Source organism: Branchiostoma belcheri, unplaced genomic scaffold (genome assembly GCF_001625305.1).
Source record: "Branchiostoma belcheri isolate BF01 breed outbred unplaced genomic scaffold, Haploidv18h27 scaffold26, whole genome shotgun sequence".
Classification (NCBI taxonomy): Eukaryota; Metazoa; Chordata; class Leptocardii; order Amphioxiformes; family Branchiostomatidae; genus Branchiostoma; species Branchiostoma belcheri.
In genome coordinates this window covers 1,390,984-1,407,680 of record NW_017803865.1, presented here as the reverse complement: position 1 = coordinate 1,407,680, position 16,697 = coordinate 1,390,984, and the positions used below count along the sequence as shown (strand labels likewise).

General features: G+C 44.1%; 3 protein-coding genes and 1 pseudogene across 3 annotated transcripts; 1 reads left to right on the top strand and 3 right to left on the bottom strand.

Moving 5' to 3' along the window:
* LOC109471790 overlaps window positions 1-2,213 on the bottom strand; it is a 3,121-nt pseudogene extending 908 nt beyond the window's left edge.
* Window positions 2,214-3,382: 1,169 nt separating this feature from the next.
* Window positions 3,383-8,121, bottom strand: LOC109471957 (major facilitator superfamily domain-containing protein 7-like). Its single transcript, XM_019771503.1, has 10 exons — window positions 7,847-8,121; window positions 7,227-7,379; window positions 6,802-7,018; window positions 6,526-6,608; window positions 5,814-5,948; window positions 5,441-5,557; window positions 5,035-5,187; window positions 4,511-4,668; window positions 4,225-4,337; window positions 3,383-4,062 (listed from the first exon to the last, which is right to left on the bottom strand). Exons 1-10 carry the CDS (start codon window positions 7,976-7,978, stop codon window positions 3,917-3,919), a joined length of 1,407 nt encoding a protein of 468 aa, XP_019627062.1. The 5' UTR covers window positions 7,979-8,121; the 3' UTR covers window positions 3,383-3,916.
* Window positions 8,122-8,127: 6 nt separating this feature from the next.
* Window positions 8,128-13,671, top strand: LOC109471899. The gene is made up of 3 exons (XM_019771344.1): window positions 8,128-9,022; window positions 9,725-12,808; window positions 13,218-13,671. The coding sequence occupies exons 1-2, from the start codon at window positions 8,588-8,590 to the stop codon at window positions 12,785-12,787; spliced, it is 3,498 nt and encodes a 1,165-aa protein (XP_019626903.1). The 5' UTR covers window positions 8,128-8,587; the 3' UTR covers window positions 12,788-12,808; window positions 13,218-13,671.
* Window positions 13,672-13,734: 63 nt separating this feature from the next.
* Window positions 13,735-16,691, bottom strand: LOC109471931. Its single transcript, XM_019771430.1, has 3 exons — window positions 15,307-16,691; window positions 14,297-14,564; window positions 13,735-14,177 (listed from the first exon to the last, which is right to left on the bottom strand). The coding sequence occupies exons 1-3, from the start codon at window positions 16,403-16,405 to the stop codon at window positions 14,060-14,062; spliced, it is 1,485 nt and encodes a 494-aa protein (XP_019626989.1). The 5' UTR covers window positions 16,406-16,691; the 3' UTR covers window positions 13,735-14,059.
* Window positions 16,692-16,697: the final 6 nt, after the last annotated feature.

Sequence of the window (16,697 nt, the reverse complement as noted above, 5' to 3'; positions counted from 1 at the left end):
CACAAACACATCGGAGTTCCTACCGACAACTACGGCTGCCCTTAACTTGTGTTCCAGCCTGGCGTCGTGCTGACTCTCGGGTGGCGGTGTTACCTTGTAGAAAAGAATTTCTGGAATGGGTTCTGCTTCTCAAGCTGGCCCTTGATTCTACAACACCGTCCTCTTCCACAATTGTGTCCATTTTCTCGATGGATTGTCGGATTTTCTTCCCCTTTCGCGGCCTCCATAATTTGGAGCCCTTCTTTTTCCCCTTAGGCGTCTTAGCTGTTATTGTTTTTCCACCTGTTGTTACGTTTCCCCCTGAATCTGAACTCGAGGTTTCTGTGGAACTGTCAGTCTCGTCTTTCTCTTCCACCTTTGAACCTGATGATGTTGATGTGTCGTTCTGTGAACTGTGGTTCGTGTCGGGGTCGTGTCGAAGTTCCCGTCCGAATTTCTGTCCAAACAGTTCAGGCAGGACGGTGTCCCTTCCTCTATGTGACGGGCTTATCTCTCTGCCCGAGGGCGAGTAACTATACGAACAGTCCTCGCCGTCGTGTGCTTTCCTTCTAAACTCGTCGGTTCTTTTCCTAGGAGACGACGGGAGAAGTCTACCGTATGGACCATGAGGAGAAAGCGACGCGGTGTTTCCGCCTACCAAGTCGTAGGTATTCACAACACTCAGACCCGTATCACTTTCCACCGGGCGCGCCGGTTGACTACGTACAGCCGACCCCCTACTGTCCGCGCCAGATAACAGACTCACCGGCACTTCCACCTGTCCGAGGGGCCGGGACGGGGCGTTACCGCCAGGTGCGGGGAGGGAACTCAGGCGGAGTCTTCTCGTCTTCTCTCCGCCCGGAGTCTGCTTCTCTCCCGACCACCTCGCCTCGTTGATCGTCTTCATGCGCTGCGAGTAGGCCACCATGGACTTCTCCAGGTCCCGCTGCGTGCCGCTGATTCGGTTCATCTTCTTCTTGAGCTGCCGTCGGTAGAAGTCGACCTTCTTCTCGTACGAGTCCTTTTCTCTCGACATCGCGTTCTCCGCCTGGCGCTTCAGCTCGCTGTACGTCCTACCGTAGGACGCTGCTGACGCGGTCATGTCACAGGCACCGCCGCTCGCCATTTTCTGCACGAGTTTACCCATCCCCGGGGTGACGCTGATGATGTCTCCCGCCACAGTTTGCGTTACTGTGGACAGACCTGTCAGCACGTCACACAGTCCGGGCGAGCATGGGCGTGCTGGCAGGCGGACGACGTTGTCCCGGGAACAATATAGCTCCGCGAGTCACGTACTGGACCGGTGACTCCCGCAACGATATCAAGGTACGCGGCCTGTCTCACACCGGGCCTTATCCTCACAGAAAAGCGTCGTGTGTGAGAAAACGTCGTCATCAAGTATGCGACAGTCACAAATAACAAACGTGTCACGTTCCGACCTCATGCCATGCCATTATGCAAATAAGGTGGTGTAATGGCTATAAACGAGGTCCACCACCTTGCGGAAATGCCGGGGAAACAATGTCGTCCCTGACGGCTTCAAATCCCACTCTTGTGTGCCCCTGACGATACTGCAGTCATTGCTCCCCCGGCTGGTCTGATCAGCGGAAAGCCAACACGCTGTTTAAACAAGATGTAGTGTTTACAAAACTCCGCACCACCCTCTGGCCTGCAACCTTGCCATTCATGCCTATACCGACGCCGTGTTGACACGCACTGAAGTCGAATAAAACTTGAAACAAAAGTCAACTTGTTTTCGTCCCAGCCAACGAAACGTCCGCTACACAAGAGAGGAGGGAAGGGGGGTCGACAGGATTAATTAGAGCTCAGTTAAGTACAGAAAACCAGTATTTTCTGAGTATTAGTCTACTGCCCTCGGTCAAATTCCATCTTTAATGGCATGATAAAATGCGCCTTAACGTCAAAAACGATTCCGTCTCTTGGATTTTGAGGAACTTAAAGTAATGAGCACGTTCTTTGTGATTTTCTAATTTTGATCAAATAGAAGGGCTGCGAACGGATCAATAAGACAAACATCTGCCCACAGAGGTCAGCACTGGTTACTTTAATGGTCGGACTTTAATGCCGGCCTGGAGAGTGGCTGTGGAGTGTTTGAACACACTGTCCACAAAGGAGGCTCATATTAACCTGAAGCCGAGAGCAGTATTTGATGAAGTCCGTTCGGGCTTCTGAAGTTTTAGTATTTATCCAGATGTACATGTGTATTCATCTTCTTGGGGACCATTATTATACCATTCAGAAGCTTCAGAAGCGGCTGGAAAGATTACAGACCTAGAAAAAGGAAACGTAAGTCTCAATAGAAAGGAGGATGCCGTTATCAATCCGTAATTATTTTATCGGTGTATTCCGGACTTAAAACTTTCGAGTCACTTTCGCTCAGAGACGTTGCCAAAATGTCCTTTAACAATGTCAGGGCTACTTTAATCAAGAACAAGTGAAAATTGTATTTCAACCGGCTCATTGTTGACAATCTCCTACCGCGAATTAACGATACAGAAGGACGTCTTAAGTTTCATATCCATAATATCACAACAATGACGTCCGGGCCTGGCGATCAGACGGCGTTGTTGTGCCCTAGACACAAGTCCCGGATGTAGTTACACGGCCATGATGACTGCCGGTAACCAAAGATCGGCTCTGTTTGTTTGGAGTTTTATGGACGGTAACGTTGTTTGCGCGGGTACAATTATGAGGTCCTTTTGTGGTATTTGCTCCTTTTTGACGACGTTATAATGAGGGGAAAACGACCGGCCAAACACAAGTAACAACGCTATTAACCTGTCTACTGACTGAATGGCACAGGAGCAGGGTGGGAGAAGAGCGAGAATTAACATTGCATCTTTTGAGCGACTTTTCCCCCTCCTAATGGGCTAAACGCATTCAGGTTAATCCTTCCCATCCCACGGGTAATGCCGCTGGCAACGTTGTGTGTAAACTGTATTGAGTCCCTGGATAAGCAGGCCTAGCAATTGAACGTGGCATGTTACAGACAGGAATAGTAGTGAACGATTTGCCCATGAAAAGCTGTCCTTGGTACGAAGAGTGGTCGTCCTTAATGTAACTGGGGCGAGCGACCTCTTGCGGCAGCTTTACAAACTACATTTTCGCCGTAGGCTGAAAGGAAATGGCAGTTGAATATGCACAGAATCAGCGAGAAATTCCAATAATGGAAAATGTTTTCTATTATCAGACGGACCTCATGAAGCGTATGCTATGATAAAGCAAGGATTTTGACCTCCTTGTATGTGAAAGAATGTGAAATAATGACATTATTGCTATGAGCCTATGCCAATTTTTTGCTCCCAGCATATCATGTAACTGTTACATGTATTTTTGTAATAGAACCAGACTACAAAATAAGAAAATAAGACAAAATCAGAAGTGTCTTCTCAAACTTTTGTGGATTTTGTCCTTAAATCATACTTTCATATAAATAGAAATATTACTGTAACATTATTCATTATTTTCACATAAGTATCTCATTCAGTATTCTCTACAACAGTCCGTTCCAATCACACAAATATTAGATTAGTGCATGAAAGGCACCAATTTTCTAACATCATTATTAATTTGTTGTCCATGTGGATAGCAAACCTATATTCTTCAACTTCAGCATGATCATTGACATTGTGCTATTGGTTGGGTGGACAACTATTACTAGACTAAGTACTCTCCCTCTCTCTTCAAGCAGGATTGATGGGAAATAGGGTGCAGGGAATTCAGTTTCTGTCCTAGTCTCCATTTAAGTGCATCATACAATTTCCTTGATTGTTCCAATGAATTCAGGAAAATGAAAATATTTCCACAATGTCTGAAATCTCTGATTTCTTCTTGCATCTGTAGAGATCTCCCAAACTGCTATAGTATTTCACCCACAACACATTGTGTTTGCAACATAATGACATCATCAGTCATGTCACGTTGTAGGACTTGGCTGGTCTGTGTTGATGGAGTTGTTGGCTTCTGTTCTTTCGACCTGAAGTCTCTTGTAGACTGGCTTCAGTCCAAGTAACAATGTGACAGAGGCAACTGTCATCCAGCCAGCAAAAACAAGCATCATCACTGTGGAATTAAACAGAGCAAAGGATGAGGTTCCATGACCCCAAATATTTGCCAAGGTTAAGCAATGATCTTCACAATGACCTCGGGCAACTGAAACTGTAGGTTTTGTGAAATTACTTCATAAGCCCATAATTCATGGATGTGGTTATCTGATGTGGCTACCTTTAAAATCCCGTGGCACGACTTTTCCGCAGTGGGCATGACTTGTCTGACTGGGAGGCAGTGGGGGAGGGATGTACTTAGCCATGAAAGTCAGGATGATGGCCTGTAAGTTTCTGTAACAAAAACACTTGTTTCTTGTAACACCAAGTTTATGTTACACATGATCATGTTCCTCAAATATCAAATATCATGCAATTAACAAATTATGCACTACTGGTATGCAGACCATCATATTTATGTTATTTCAAGGTTTCAGATAAACTTTGCACTAATGACTTCCCCTTACCCGCACACGATGAGCAGACCTGAGCTGGTCGCAGCTGATACTGGATAAGTTATTTCCACAGACAGTTCCAAGGCAGTCGGGTACATGGCAAAGGCAGTGACTCCAAACACACTCGCACTGATGGCCAAAGGTACCTCTACTCCAGGATAATTGCTTAACTGTAGAAAAGTCCACAATATTCATGTTACTAGTATTTTATTGCATTACCTACAGTACGTATTTAGAAAATGTAGTCATAACCAACTGCAATGGAAGCAGTATATAATGACAACTATCCCTCTATCTTCTTGGACAATACAAACAAGTAACTACGACACACACTCCATATCAGCAAGATAAAAGACACAACAATACTACTATCTGCAAGTTGGTGATTCCCTTCAAATCACCTGGATGGAGGCCTGGTGAACTTCTGCTTCCTATTAGCCACACATGATTTACTTCATCGCCAAGATTCTAGGAAGAACAGTGTGAATTGGCATGGAGATCCTAACCAACCAACCAAACCAAGCCAAACAACATACCACTGCAAAAGCTATCAGGGCCAATGTCCCAATAGCGGCTGACAACTTGATTATCTCCTCAAACCGTTTGGTCCTGTCTAAGAGAACTCCTGCTGCTCCAGCTCCAACCATGCCCAGCAGGACCATCAGGGCAGCACAGATACCAGCAAAGGTCTGGGGGAAAACAATATTGGCCAGAAATAAAAATCATAATTTGTTTTCAATTGAAGAAGACATGTATCAACTGATATTCAACATTTAACTGTAAATTTGGAGTATGACAACAATTGACAATGTAGCTGAGTCACAGACATTAGTTAACCTTCCGCATTGTATTGAGGTTAAGCCATTTGGCACCAAATGTGTAAAGGTTATTGGGTTAAGCAGCAGGGAGAAGGTTAACAAATTGAAAGACAACCAGACGTACGTCAGTATACCCTCGTGGACAAAACACCTGCTCGATGACAGAAACAAAAGTCTGAAAAGTCCCCATCCCAGCACCAAATGTCAACATCAGGATCCAGTACTGCACATCCCTGCAAAGCTTTTAAGCAAAAACAAACACAATGTAATTAGTAGTAGAAAACATAGCATGCTTTTACTTCTGTAAAAGATAAGCAAATCACATTAAAAAAATTATTTTGCAAACTTACTAAAAGCAAATATCAGGAAAGCAGACAAAATACTGGTTTTCCTCTACAAGGAATTGTAAACGAAATGCCTGTGAATGTTTTGCACATAGGTTTCCTTGAATATCATTAATGACAACATAATTATAGTATAATTGTTCTTAGTGTTACCATTTTCAGGCCTTGTAAGAAAGGCTGTGTGCCCTTGGCAGCACTGATAGATGGAGGGCTAGGCGGGCTGCTGCTGCAGATTCCAAATGTTGCCATGAGGACAGTCAAACAGGGTATAACAGTATAGAGAGACACCTGGAGGAAGCAGGAGGAATTGCAGTGAGATGCCAATGCAAAAGGGTATGAAAACTCTTATACGACACATACATGATGTAAGTATCATTTGATAATCACACATCACCATATAGACAACATCAATTATGTAACTATTCATGTAGTTTTCATAAACTTAAAAAAAAACAATTACTATCACACATATATATGTTCCAATCTGCTTTACAGCATCTACTGCAATGACATGCACTCCATGACATTGGAGAATAAAGAAATAAAGAAAGCACACACAGCAAGATAAAAGCAAAAAAAATTGCTCTATAATCTTAGTATCATGAAATGAATCAGTAATGTCGGAAAAAAAGTAACATCAACTCTCATATTAGTCATAAGCTCACAGGGTACCCCAAGACTACCACATACAATAAAATACATCTACTGATTAAAGCAGCATCTGTAATTCCTACACGTATGCACACGTCAGATATATAGATGATGAAGACAATTTCCTGAGAACGCCTTGATACTTTTGTAGTCTTAAGGTACCCAGCTGAATTATCAGAGTTGACATCACACCTCAATAATTCTTCTTGCTCACCAGAAGCTGCAGACTATGTCTGTCACCTGGTCTGGCCACCTGAGGGCCAACAAGGTTGGACACAATCGCTCCAATCGGGCTGCCTGTGTTACAACAAGAAGAAGTGTTGACGATGTTTCTCGCAATGTGATGAAATCAAATCAAATGCCACCAGCAACCATGGTGACTGCCAGCTGGGTGTCTCATCCAGCTCATTGACCTCATTTGTTTGGAACAGAGAATAAGAAATAACCAATCAAAAACAAACAAAAAGCGAGTTTGCCCCCAATGACTGACCCATGGATATGATCATGTTGGCCGTTGCTCTCTGGTTGTCTGCGAACCATGTCGCTGCCACCTTAGCCGGGCTCTGTCTGAGGAGAGGCTGGGCTGTGGCTGCAACCACCTGTCCAGCTACGACCAGAACAAACCGGTAGGAGGGAGGGATGTCATGTAACGTGCTGATGGCGGTAATGCCCGCACCAGCAGCCTGGATCCATGCTCCAAGGATGATCTGAAATAAAGGATCTTATCACTGCCAGGTATTAAAAAGGAAGTATTGTTTTGGGTGGCTGAACTGTGGGTTTGTTTCTCCAGACAAAGTAAGTTCACAGCAGATGGGTGGGGAAAGTTGACAGGCAAAATGACAGGTAAAAGGTTTGGCAGCATCTGCTATTGCTGTGACTGATTCCATACCAAGATACAATGTAAAAACAACTTACGCCAGCCCTGAGCCCGATCACGTCCAGTACCCAGGTGGCAGCGAACCCGAGCGGCACGGCTGTCAGGAGGAACGCCAGGGACAGCCAGTTCACCTCACTCAGTTCCACACCATAGAACTGTGCTGTGGTGTCCGCTACTGGCTGGAACCAACTCTGGGCAGGGTGGGGAAGGTTATGGTAATTATCAAGCTACATAGTACTAACGTTATATGACTGGTACAATGACGGCATTCCTTCACCAAGCAATGTCCAGGAATACCTCCTTGCTAATAACTATAATGTTATAGACCCCGTTCATACCAGACTTTAAAAAATTACCAGACTTTTAAATAAAGTAAATATATAAGGGACAAAAAAATCTTATATTCACTCTGGGTCAAAAAATTCTTATATCCACTCCAGGAGTGGATAAAAAATTCTTGTATCCACTCCGGGAGTGTTAATAGCTACGTTCTAAACTTATTGTTTAAAATTAAATGACCAATATCCTTTGTTTCACCAAGGACATTATACATGTGTATAATGTCCTTGGTACAATGTATTATTATTCAGTCTATTTGGCCAATTTCTACTTCATGTATTTTCCATTGTCTGAGTAGTACTACTTTAGTAGTACTTACCGCTAAAGCTCCATTGGAAATGTTGAGGAGAGTGATGACAGTCAGTATGTACCATCTCCACCGGTACACCCTGATCTCGCCGTCCGTACCGCCGCCGGTGGGCAGCAGCGGCCTGCCTGCTGAACTCTCCATTCTTGTTTTTCTATCCTCTTCTGGCCTAGTTGAAATCAAAGTCCATTTTTGGGCGCGTTTTGTTTGCCAAACCAAGCAAGTATTATGCACAATGCTAATGAAATACTCTCGAGTGAATTGGTAGAGCTTCCTTGTGAAAAAGACAGCTTCAATTTAATAGAAAGCACGAAATTTCTTTTAAAGTATTAAACTGCAGAACCAAAAGTTTCTGGGATGCTCATCGTCACGTGGTGAACTCTGACGTTTGAACGCTGGGGTCATTGACCTGTAGGTTGCTAAACCGGTCAGAAGCGGATGGGACGAGGCTTGGTGTACGGGAGGTGTGGAGCGTGGGTATCGAGTCACAAAATGTTAATGATATACGACAGGGGTATTAAATAAGGTGTTTTGCCTTTTGGCCATTTTTCCTAAGCACCAATTTGGGCGCCAAATTAGGGGATTGTCCTCTATGCACAGCTTTTTTCAAAAAGCTCAATATTTTATATTTCAATTCGAACGCAAACGATATGCAAATGCAATGAGGATGAATAAATGTTTTATATCAACTCCGAGAGTGTCAATAGCCACGGCGCACGTTGGCCACGGCGAGCCACGGCGTAAATATTTTGCATGACGTCATCAGAGGTTGAAGTCAGTCGAACTGTCATGGCGGCGCCTACAGCTATCGTTATGCATGGGGGAAAGCACTGTGTAGCAGGAGGACCAAATGGAGCTAGCTGCAAAAATAGCAACTTCACCGAAGGTGTATCTATGCACAAGTTCCCTCAAGTGAAGAATATCGGAACTGGGGCAGACAAAGAAAAGGAGAAAACAAGAAGTTTGTGGATCCAGTTTGTAAAAAGGCACCGGCGTGATTTTGAAGTTTCCGCGACATCAGTCTTGTGCTCCGCACACTTTGAGCCCTCATGCTTCACCCAAGATTTGGAGATTGCGGGGATCTGTGGAATAAAGAGAAAACTGACATCAGGAGCAGTTCCAACCATAGACATCGCTGGCCTGCCGAAGCAAACTGCCCCTGCTACAACTGATTGGGAGCGACGACGGGTGAGTTCTTCTTTCCATAGGCGACCGCCTTCGACTTGCCGAAGATGTCGCCGTGTCAGGTATACTGCGCAAGGGGGGTGAATGTACTGCTGAGGAAGTGGAGGTTTCAGGGGGTTACAATTTGGACTTAAAGCCCTCTAAGTTGTTACTGAGGGCAGTGTCAGCCGGCAAGCTATTCCATTCGGCATTCCCTGATTGTACGTGGGAAAAAGGATCTCTCAGTCTCTCTATAGAGAGTCCTACATCTGAGCAGCTGATATGCTGCAGAGTGGTTGAGTCGTGTCGGTTTTGAACAGCTGGGGGTGGGTTTTGAACAGCAGTTAATAATCAGTGAGCCATTGTGGTACTTGTAGAAGTTTATCAGCCTTGAAGTGAGGTCCACTGAAGGTCGCATAGCATGAGTTTAACAACAGTTCAGTCACGTCACGAACATGGTAGAAATACTAGCATTCCAAGCGCACATAAAATTTCTATAACATACAACTTATAGCCTGGGTGCCAGACACATGGGTAGCCCCTCTGTTCCAGGGCCAGAACCAAGTATTGTTTTGAAATTCATAACTCTATCTTTTGACAGCTGATGTATAATTAGTGATATATAATATATATGCATTATTAATACTTACTAGTAATCGACATGATGTAAACACTTAAGTTGCATTATGTTATTTGCATGAAAATAACTTCCAGGAATTGTTTCAGCTCATTAGAGAGTTACTCCAGCCAGCGACTCAGGAGCAGACTGGACAAAGCAGGACTCAGGACATACGACTGACAGTTAAGGAAGAAGATCACCAAGAGAAAAACCTTGGCCACGGTGGTACAGCTGCCAATCATGTCAAAAAGGAGCCGTTAGATGAACTTGAGGAGGACTTAGTTAATTGTTGCAACAAGACTGCACAACTGTTGGGTGATAAGTGTGGTACAGCTGGTACAGACGCTGTCGTGGAAAATGAACAATCAATGGATTTTGACAACTGTCACAACACCGGTACATCATCTCAGCAGAGTTGTACAGTTGGCACTGTGGAAGAGCAACAAGAGACAAACCCTGGAATGAGTTACAACCAGATTGTTGGCACTGTGGAAGGTGAACTAGAGGTGAACTCTGGGAACTGTTACAACACCAATACACCATCTCAGTTGAGATGTAGTATAGGACCTGGTGGCATTCAGGTTAAGAAGGAAGGTGGCCAAGAGATGAATTTTGGTAGCTGTTACAACACTGTAACAGTTACATCCCAGCTGAGTTCTAGTACAGTTGTTACATCTCAGCCGAGTTCTAGTACTTTTGTTACATCTCAGCCAGGTTCTAGCCCAGTTGTTACGTCACAGCCAAGTTGTAGTACAGTTGTTACAACTCAGCTGAGTTCTACTACAGTTACACCTCAGCTGAGTTCTAGTTCTGTTGTTACATCTCAGCCGAGTTCTAGTACTTTTGTTACATCTCAGCCAGGTTCTAGCCCAGTTGTTACGTCACAGCCAAGTTGTAGTACAGTTGTTACAACTCAGCTGAGTTCTAGTACAGTTACACCTCAGCTGAGTTCTACTTCTAGTTCTGTTGTTACATCTCAACCAGGTTCTAGTCCAGTTGTTACATCACAGCCGAGTTCTAGAACAGTTGTTACACCTCAGCTGAGTTCTAGTGCAGTTTTGATACCTCAGTTGAGTTCTAGAATAGTCATTATACCTCAGCTGAGTTCTAGTACAGTTTTTATACCTCAGCTGAGTTCTAGTACAGTTTTTATACCTCAACTGAGTTCTAGTACAGTCATTATACCTCAACTGAGTTCTAGTACAATTATACCTCAGCTGAGTTCTAGTACAGTTGTTACACCTCAGTTGAGGTCTAGTAGAGTTGTTACACCTCAGCTGAGTTCTAGTACAGTTGTTACATCTCAGTTGAGTTCTAGTACAGTTGTTACACCCCAGCTGAGTTCTAGTACAGTTGTTATGCCTCAGCCAAGTTCTAGTACAGTTGTTATGCCTCAGCCAAGTTTTAGTACAGTTGTTATGCCTCAGCCAAGTTTTAGTACAGTTGTTACACCTCAACTGAGTTTTAGTACAGTTGTTACACCACAGCCAAGTTCTAGTACAGTTGTTACACCCCAGCTGAGTTCTAGTACAGTTGGTGACAGTGTTAAACTGGAAAGTGTGCAAAAGGTGGATCTTAGTAACTGTTACACCACCAGTACATCATCTCAGTTGTGTTCTGACATGGTTGGCATTACACAAAAACACAACAGTGAGACAAACATTGGCAGCAGTACACCAGATCAGCAGTCTTTGAACACCAACCGGAGCAAAGTTGAGGAAACACCCAGATTTGACTTGACCTATCCTTTGGTCCAATCTTACTGTGCATACTGGCCTCCAGGTGCAATCAAACGTGCTATGAAGGAAGCAGCCGAGATTTCTCAAGCTTGTGTCGATCCTGCAAAATCAAGATGGCATGTGCATTCATATGAAATGGAGGAATGTGTACCAGAACAGGTAGATTACATGGGGACTGGCCATGCAGCATCAGACAACAATCAAGATTCAAATTATGCAGCAGTGAATCCTGGGCTACCAAAACCTAAACAGCTCATAAGACAAGTGTTGGAACTAAGAAAAGAAGACAGTTTGGAGATGGACAATGGTAATTCTAATGTCACCGATAGTACATCTCCTCAGCTCATGGATGAACTTACAGATGGCGAGGACAATCTCAGTGACATTAGCAACATCACTGATATATTGAAAGATGTGTTAGAAGATGGAAATGACTCTGAAGAAAGTGACAAAGAAGTTTCATCCTCAGTGTCAGAAAACGAGAAAAAGGGTCACAAAAGTGACAGTTCGCGTCACATGTCTTCCGAAGAAGAGGAACTATCTGGTGATGACAGTGATGATTCTGTGTCCTCTAGCGGCAGCGACTGGTTAGAAGAGATACAACGTCAAAACCAACTTAGAAGGAAAAGACAAAGACAAAGAAACAAGGGCAAAAAGAAGACATCATGGGTGTGCAAGTGTCAGGAAAAGTTTACTGGTAAAAGATCATATGAAGAACACAAGCGCGAGGCCCATCCAGTAACATGTGTCTACTGTGAAGAAAAGTTTACTTCAACACAAGCACTTCGGAAACATCAGAAGACACACATGTCAAGTGAAGACAAACTGGACTTGAAAGGTAACAAACTCTTCATGTGTGACCATTGCGGACTGTTCTTCACTAGCACGAAATTGAAGAGGCACGAGCTTCAAATCAGCACTGCAAGACCATACAAATGCGAGGTGGAAAACTGCAAGGCTACTTATAAAACAAAGAGTGCTGTGAGATGTCACTTCATTACTGTCCACAACAGAGATCGTTTCCCCTGCCCTTATGAGGGTTGTAAGAAAACATATGGTGACAAGTCAAGAATGATGAAACATTACAAAGTGCACACAAATGAACGCAGGTACCAGTGTTCATACTGCGGTAAGATGTTCCAGAGGGGAGAACACCTGAGGGTGCACACAAGGATTCACACGGGTGACACACCGTTTAACTGTACTCTGTGCAACTACAGTGGACGGCAGTACAACTCTCTCAGGTCTCACATGAAAGTCCACCATCCTGAACACTGTGTAAAGTCAGGCGATGAGAAAGGTATAAAACCAAGTAAGAAACCAAGGAAGAAAGCAGTGATTAACAAGGATAGTTTGGCAGACAAAGGTCCAGGAAGTGCTAAAAAGACTACACCTTATTCTACACGATCTCAGTTTTACAGGGCAAAGTAAAAACAATTTGATTATGAACAACTAGAGCTGTGTACCGGTACGCAGTACCGATACTGTACCGGAAAAATTGATTAGGTACAGGTCCAAAATACCTAATCCCTCAGTACCGGTACTGTACCTAAACAATTTCACACCAATTTTATGCCTATTTGTGACCTCAAATGTGTAAATAGCTGGTTAACAATGGGTCCCTGGGTGTTCATGAAAACAAAAACATCTTTACTTTTACCTATATTTTATCTGAACATTCTCCATAAACAAAAATTAAACCTATATCAATGTTTTTCTAGTTATTACAGGAGTTCAGAAGAGCATATACATTGGTCGAATTGTTCAGGTACAGGTTCAGGTCCGGACCTGTACCTAAACCTGTGTACCTGTACCTGTACCTGTACCTAAAATTTGTTTAGGTACACAGCTCTATGAACAACAGATACAGATGTCTGTAGCTAGTTCATAATACAATATGAATACATGTATGTGAAGTTGTTGGAAGAGTAATTGACTACAGCAACCTCTTTGTTGTTAGAACAGTTACTGTTTTTGTTGACAAAGTTAGTGATACTTTCTCAGGGATACCATGATTTTTCAGGGAAAAGTAACTTTTATATAGTACATGTACTTGAACTGTTTAAGGTGCCTGTTTGTGGAAGGTGTAAATGGGGAAAACAACTTCCCTGTTGAGAAGTATGCAGCTTACTTATTGACAATGCCTAAAGGGGGGTTGTGACTGTGAAATCACTTATTTATACATTTGTGTAAAGACAAGGTGAATGGTTCACATAGTTGTCAATAAATGTACCTTTATTTCATCAAGGTATACATCAAACATACTCTTGTCACATCATAAAATATTCAGGTAATAAAAATTTGTTTCAGTGGGACTGGATGTTTTTTTATTTATATCAGTTTTACAACTTTGCTGTACCTCGCTAACAATGAATCTTGGTGAGAGGTTTGGTTGCCATAGAAAAAGTTTCTAATAATTAGCCATCAGTGTTTAATACAGATCTGTCAAGTACATTCACATCTGTAGAAGTGGCCACCTCTATATAACGACCGTCTGGCACTTTGATATACAGTGAGTCCACCTTGTACAACTGGCGACCTCTATATACATATACATGAAAGGACGAACTGGCCAATGACCGTTAGATGGCTTTTTCCATTGACAAAAACAACAATATACATGTATAGTGACCATCTGTCTGCATGCACCAGCTTTTATCGCAATATCAGTCACCCGAGTGGTCTTTGGGAGTTTGGACTGTTCTAGTACTTGTGTTGTTGGATCGTAGCCAGGACGTCTTCTCTGGTAAAACAGTCCTTGGTGTGGCGAGGCAAGTCATTCTGCAGGCATTCGTCACTGCAGTACCGGGCAAATCCGCATCTAAAGGGCAACGTAACAGGGAAAGCTGTTCAATCTATTTACAGTATCAAGAGAAAGAAAGTTGCCACACCAGATAGCAGACAAAATCAGAGTGGACATAAATCCCGAGTTGTACCGACCTCTCGCATCTTCTGAACGGCCGTCCCGCTTCCTCGTTCCTCCAACATCGGCGAGCTGAACACGTGATTGGCCAGGATGGGCAGGCCTCCGTGACGTCATCCAGGTTCTCTGACATGAGGCAGTCGTGGTGTCCGTGTCTCATCAGGAACCTGTCCTCACGTGACTTCTGCCTGAAGACGTCCACAGAGCCCGGCTGAAGTAAGGCCTTCGCCAGTAGGTCCGCGTGTTTCCGCAAACACAGGGTGAACGCGCAGTTCTCCCAGCTATCTGTGAAACGGTGATGTAATAGAGCATGTCAGCAGAACGTACTGCACCTGGGGTAAAACCCGAAATGTATTGTGCACGGCACTCTGACAGTGGATGTGGTTCTCTCGTCGTCTCGACGAGCGCCTCTTTTATGCACCCTCATTGTGTGAACTTTGGCAGTACGTCTCTGTTTAAGATCGTATTTGCGTACTCAATGGTTAGCATTGCCTGTGAAACGCGATGCTATTAACCACCAACATGCTCGCCTGGTATTCAAATCATTATCATTATGGCGTCAATGACAAACCTAGTGTGTCAATTTGTTTTTCATACATCAGCTGTATTTGGTGCTTTCAAAACTAACGTTCAACATCTCCTAGCATAATCGCCTATACCTCCCACCAACGTAGAGATGTAAAAATTGGCCTCACCTCCCCTCCATACCAACAATTTGGACTGGACAATGACTGGACAATTTGTACTTTTTGTTATCATTATTTATTAATGTTATTGGTTGGTTACTGTTTTTTCTTTATTATTATTGCCTTTATCATTATTTATTGTATCCCAATCTTACTGTTTGTATGTTACTGTTGTGTTTTGTGTAAAACAGGGCCCCATTGAAAAGAAGTGCAATGACTTAATGGGCCACCCTGTATAAAAATGACGGAAAAGAAATAAAATAAATGAATAGTTCAGTGCCCGATAGTTGTCCTCTGACCTTGCATTGAGCAGGCTCGATAAAAAAGACAAGCAATCCCACCTGTGATCAGTAGAAGTTTCTCCGCGGCTGTCAGCAGACCCTGGTTCCTGAGGGTCCCGGCGCACCGCTCGCCTCCCATCTCTGCGATGTACAGGCAGATCATGACAACCGTCCACATGGTAGGGAGGAGACCGCTGTGCATCAGGCCGATCAAGGACTGTGTCAGCTGCTGGCCCTTGTCCTGAATCAGGGCTGGCAGTTTCTCCGGGCTGATCGTCATGACGGCGTTCTTCACGCACAGGAGAAGCAGACTGTAGTAACAAAGTTCGTCGTACTCTTCGTCAGATGGTGAATACATTTTACCAGTTGCGGCACCTTCATGTTCCTCTGTTTCGTTTATACAGACTTCGCACATGGCGGGGTGGCCCTCTCCGCTGAGGGTCTTCTCCCTGATTTCCGCCCCTGCTGCCTCCAGCATTAAGATTTCGAGTGAAGGCAGAATGTCGGGGACGAATTCCGCTACCTTGAGCGCTGTAGGCTCGTAGTACGTCATGAGGTATATCAACTCACTGATGTCAATATTGTCTAGCTTAGGGAAGCATTTAGGATGAATACACGGTCTCTGCTGGTGTTTGGGACTGGCAGTTACACTGAGAAGTTGAGTCAGAAGACTCCGTAGTATCCCTTCGGAGAAAGACATGAACAGCTTGGCTTGGTACTTGGTTGGAAGGAATAGTATGCCGCACTCTTCGCTGTTCGTGTCACCACTGCAATCGCTATCACTACAGTCGCTCTCGTCGTCAGTTGTATCACCAGGGCATGTCTTAAGACCCTGCCTGTTCCCCACCTGATCTTGGCCTTCATCATCTCCTGTTTTCCTTTTGGCGTCCTCTTTTCCACTTTCTTTTTGTTGGACATTCAAACGTTCCTCCGTGGTGGCACCTGCAGCTGGAAGAGTGGTACCTTGTCTGCTGGAGATGAAGGCCTTGATCAACAGTTCTGAAACTCCGTAAATCTTATCCATACAGTCTTGGCACATACAGTCATCCCTCTCATCGTCGTGCTGCAACGGGACAGATGGAACTTTGTCGCTTCTTGGTGTCACGGATACTGCTGATTCCTCCTCTGTCGTTGCAGCACTTGAAAAGGCACACGCCATATTTAAGTCTACACTTCTAACCGGGGTTGACAGAACGCCGATGAGAAAGCACTGGTCGTAGCCAAATTCACACTAGGACTGAGACTGGGAGAGAAGCCCAAGTTTCCGTGGGAATCATTCATATTCTGACATGTTCGCCACACGGACGGGCATATGTCGACTTGGTAACCAAGGTAGCGGCGCGCACAACACAGTGGTAACATGTGGGTACGTGCTCATCACATTCCAGAGATAGAGGCCTGGCACAGGTTCAAGCAACAGTTCACCGGTGCAGTTCACTAGCCACCAAAAA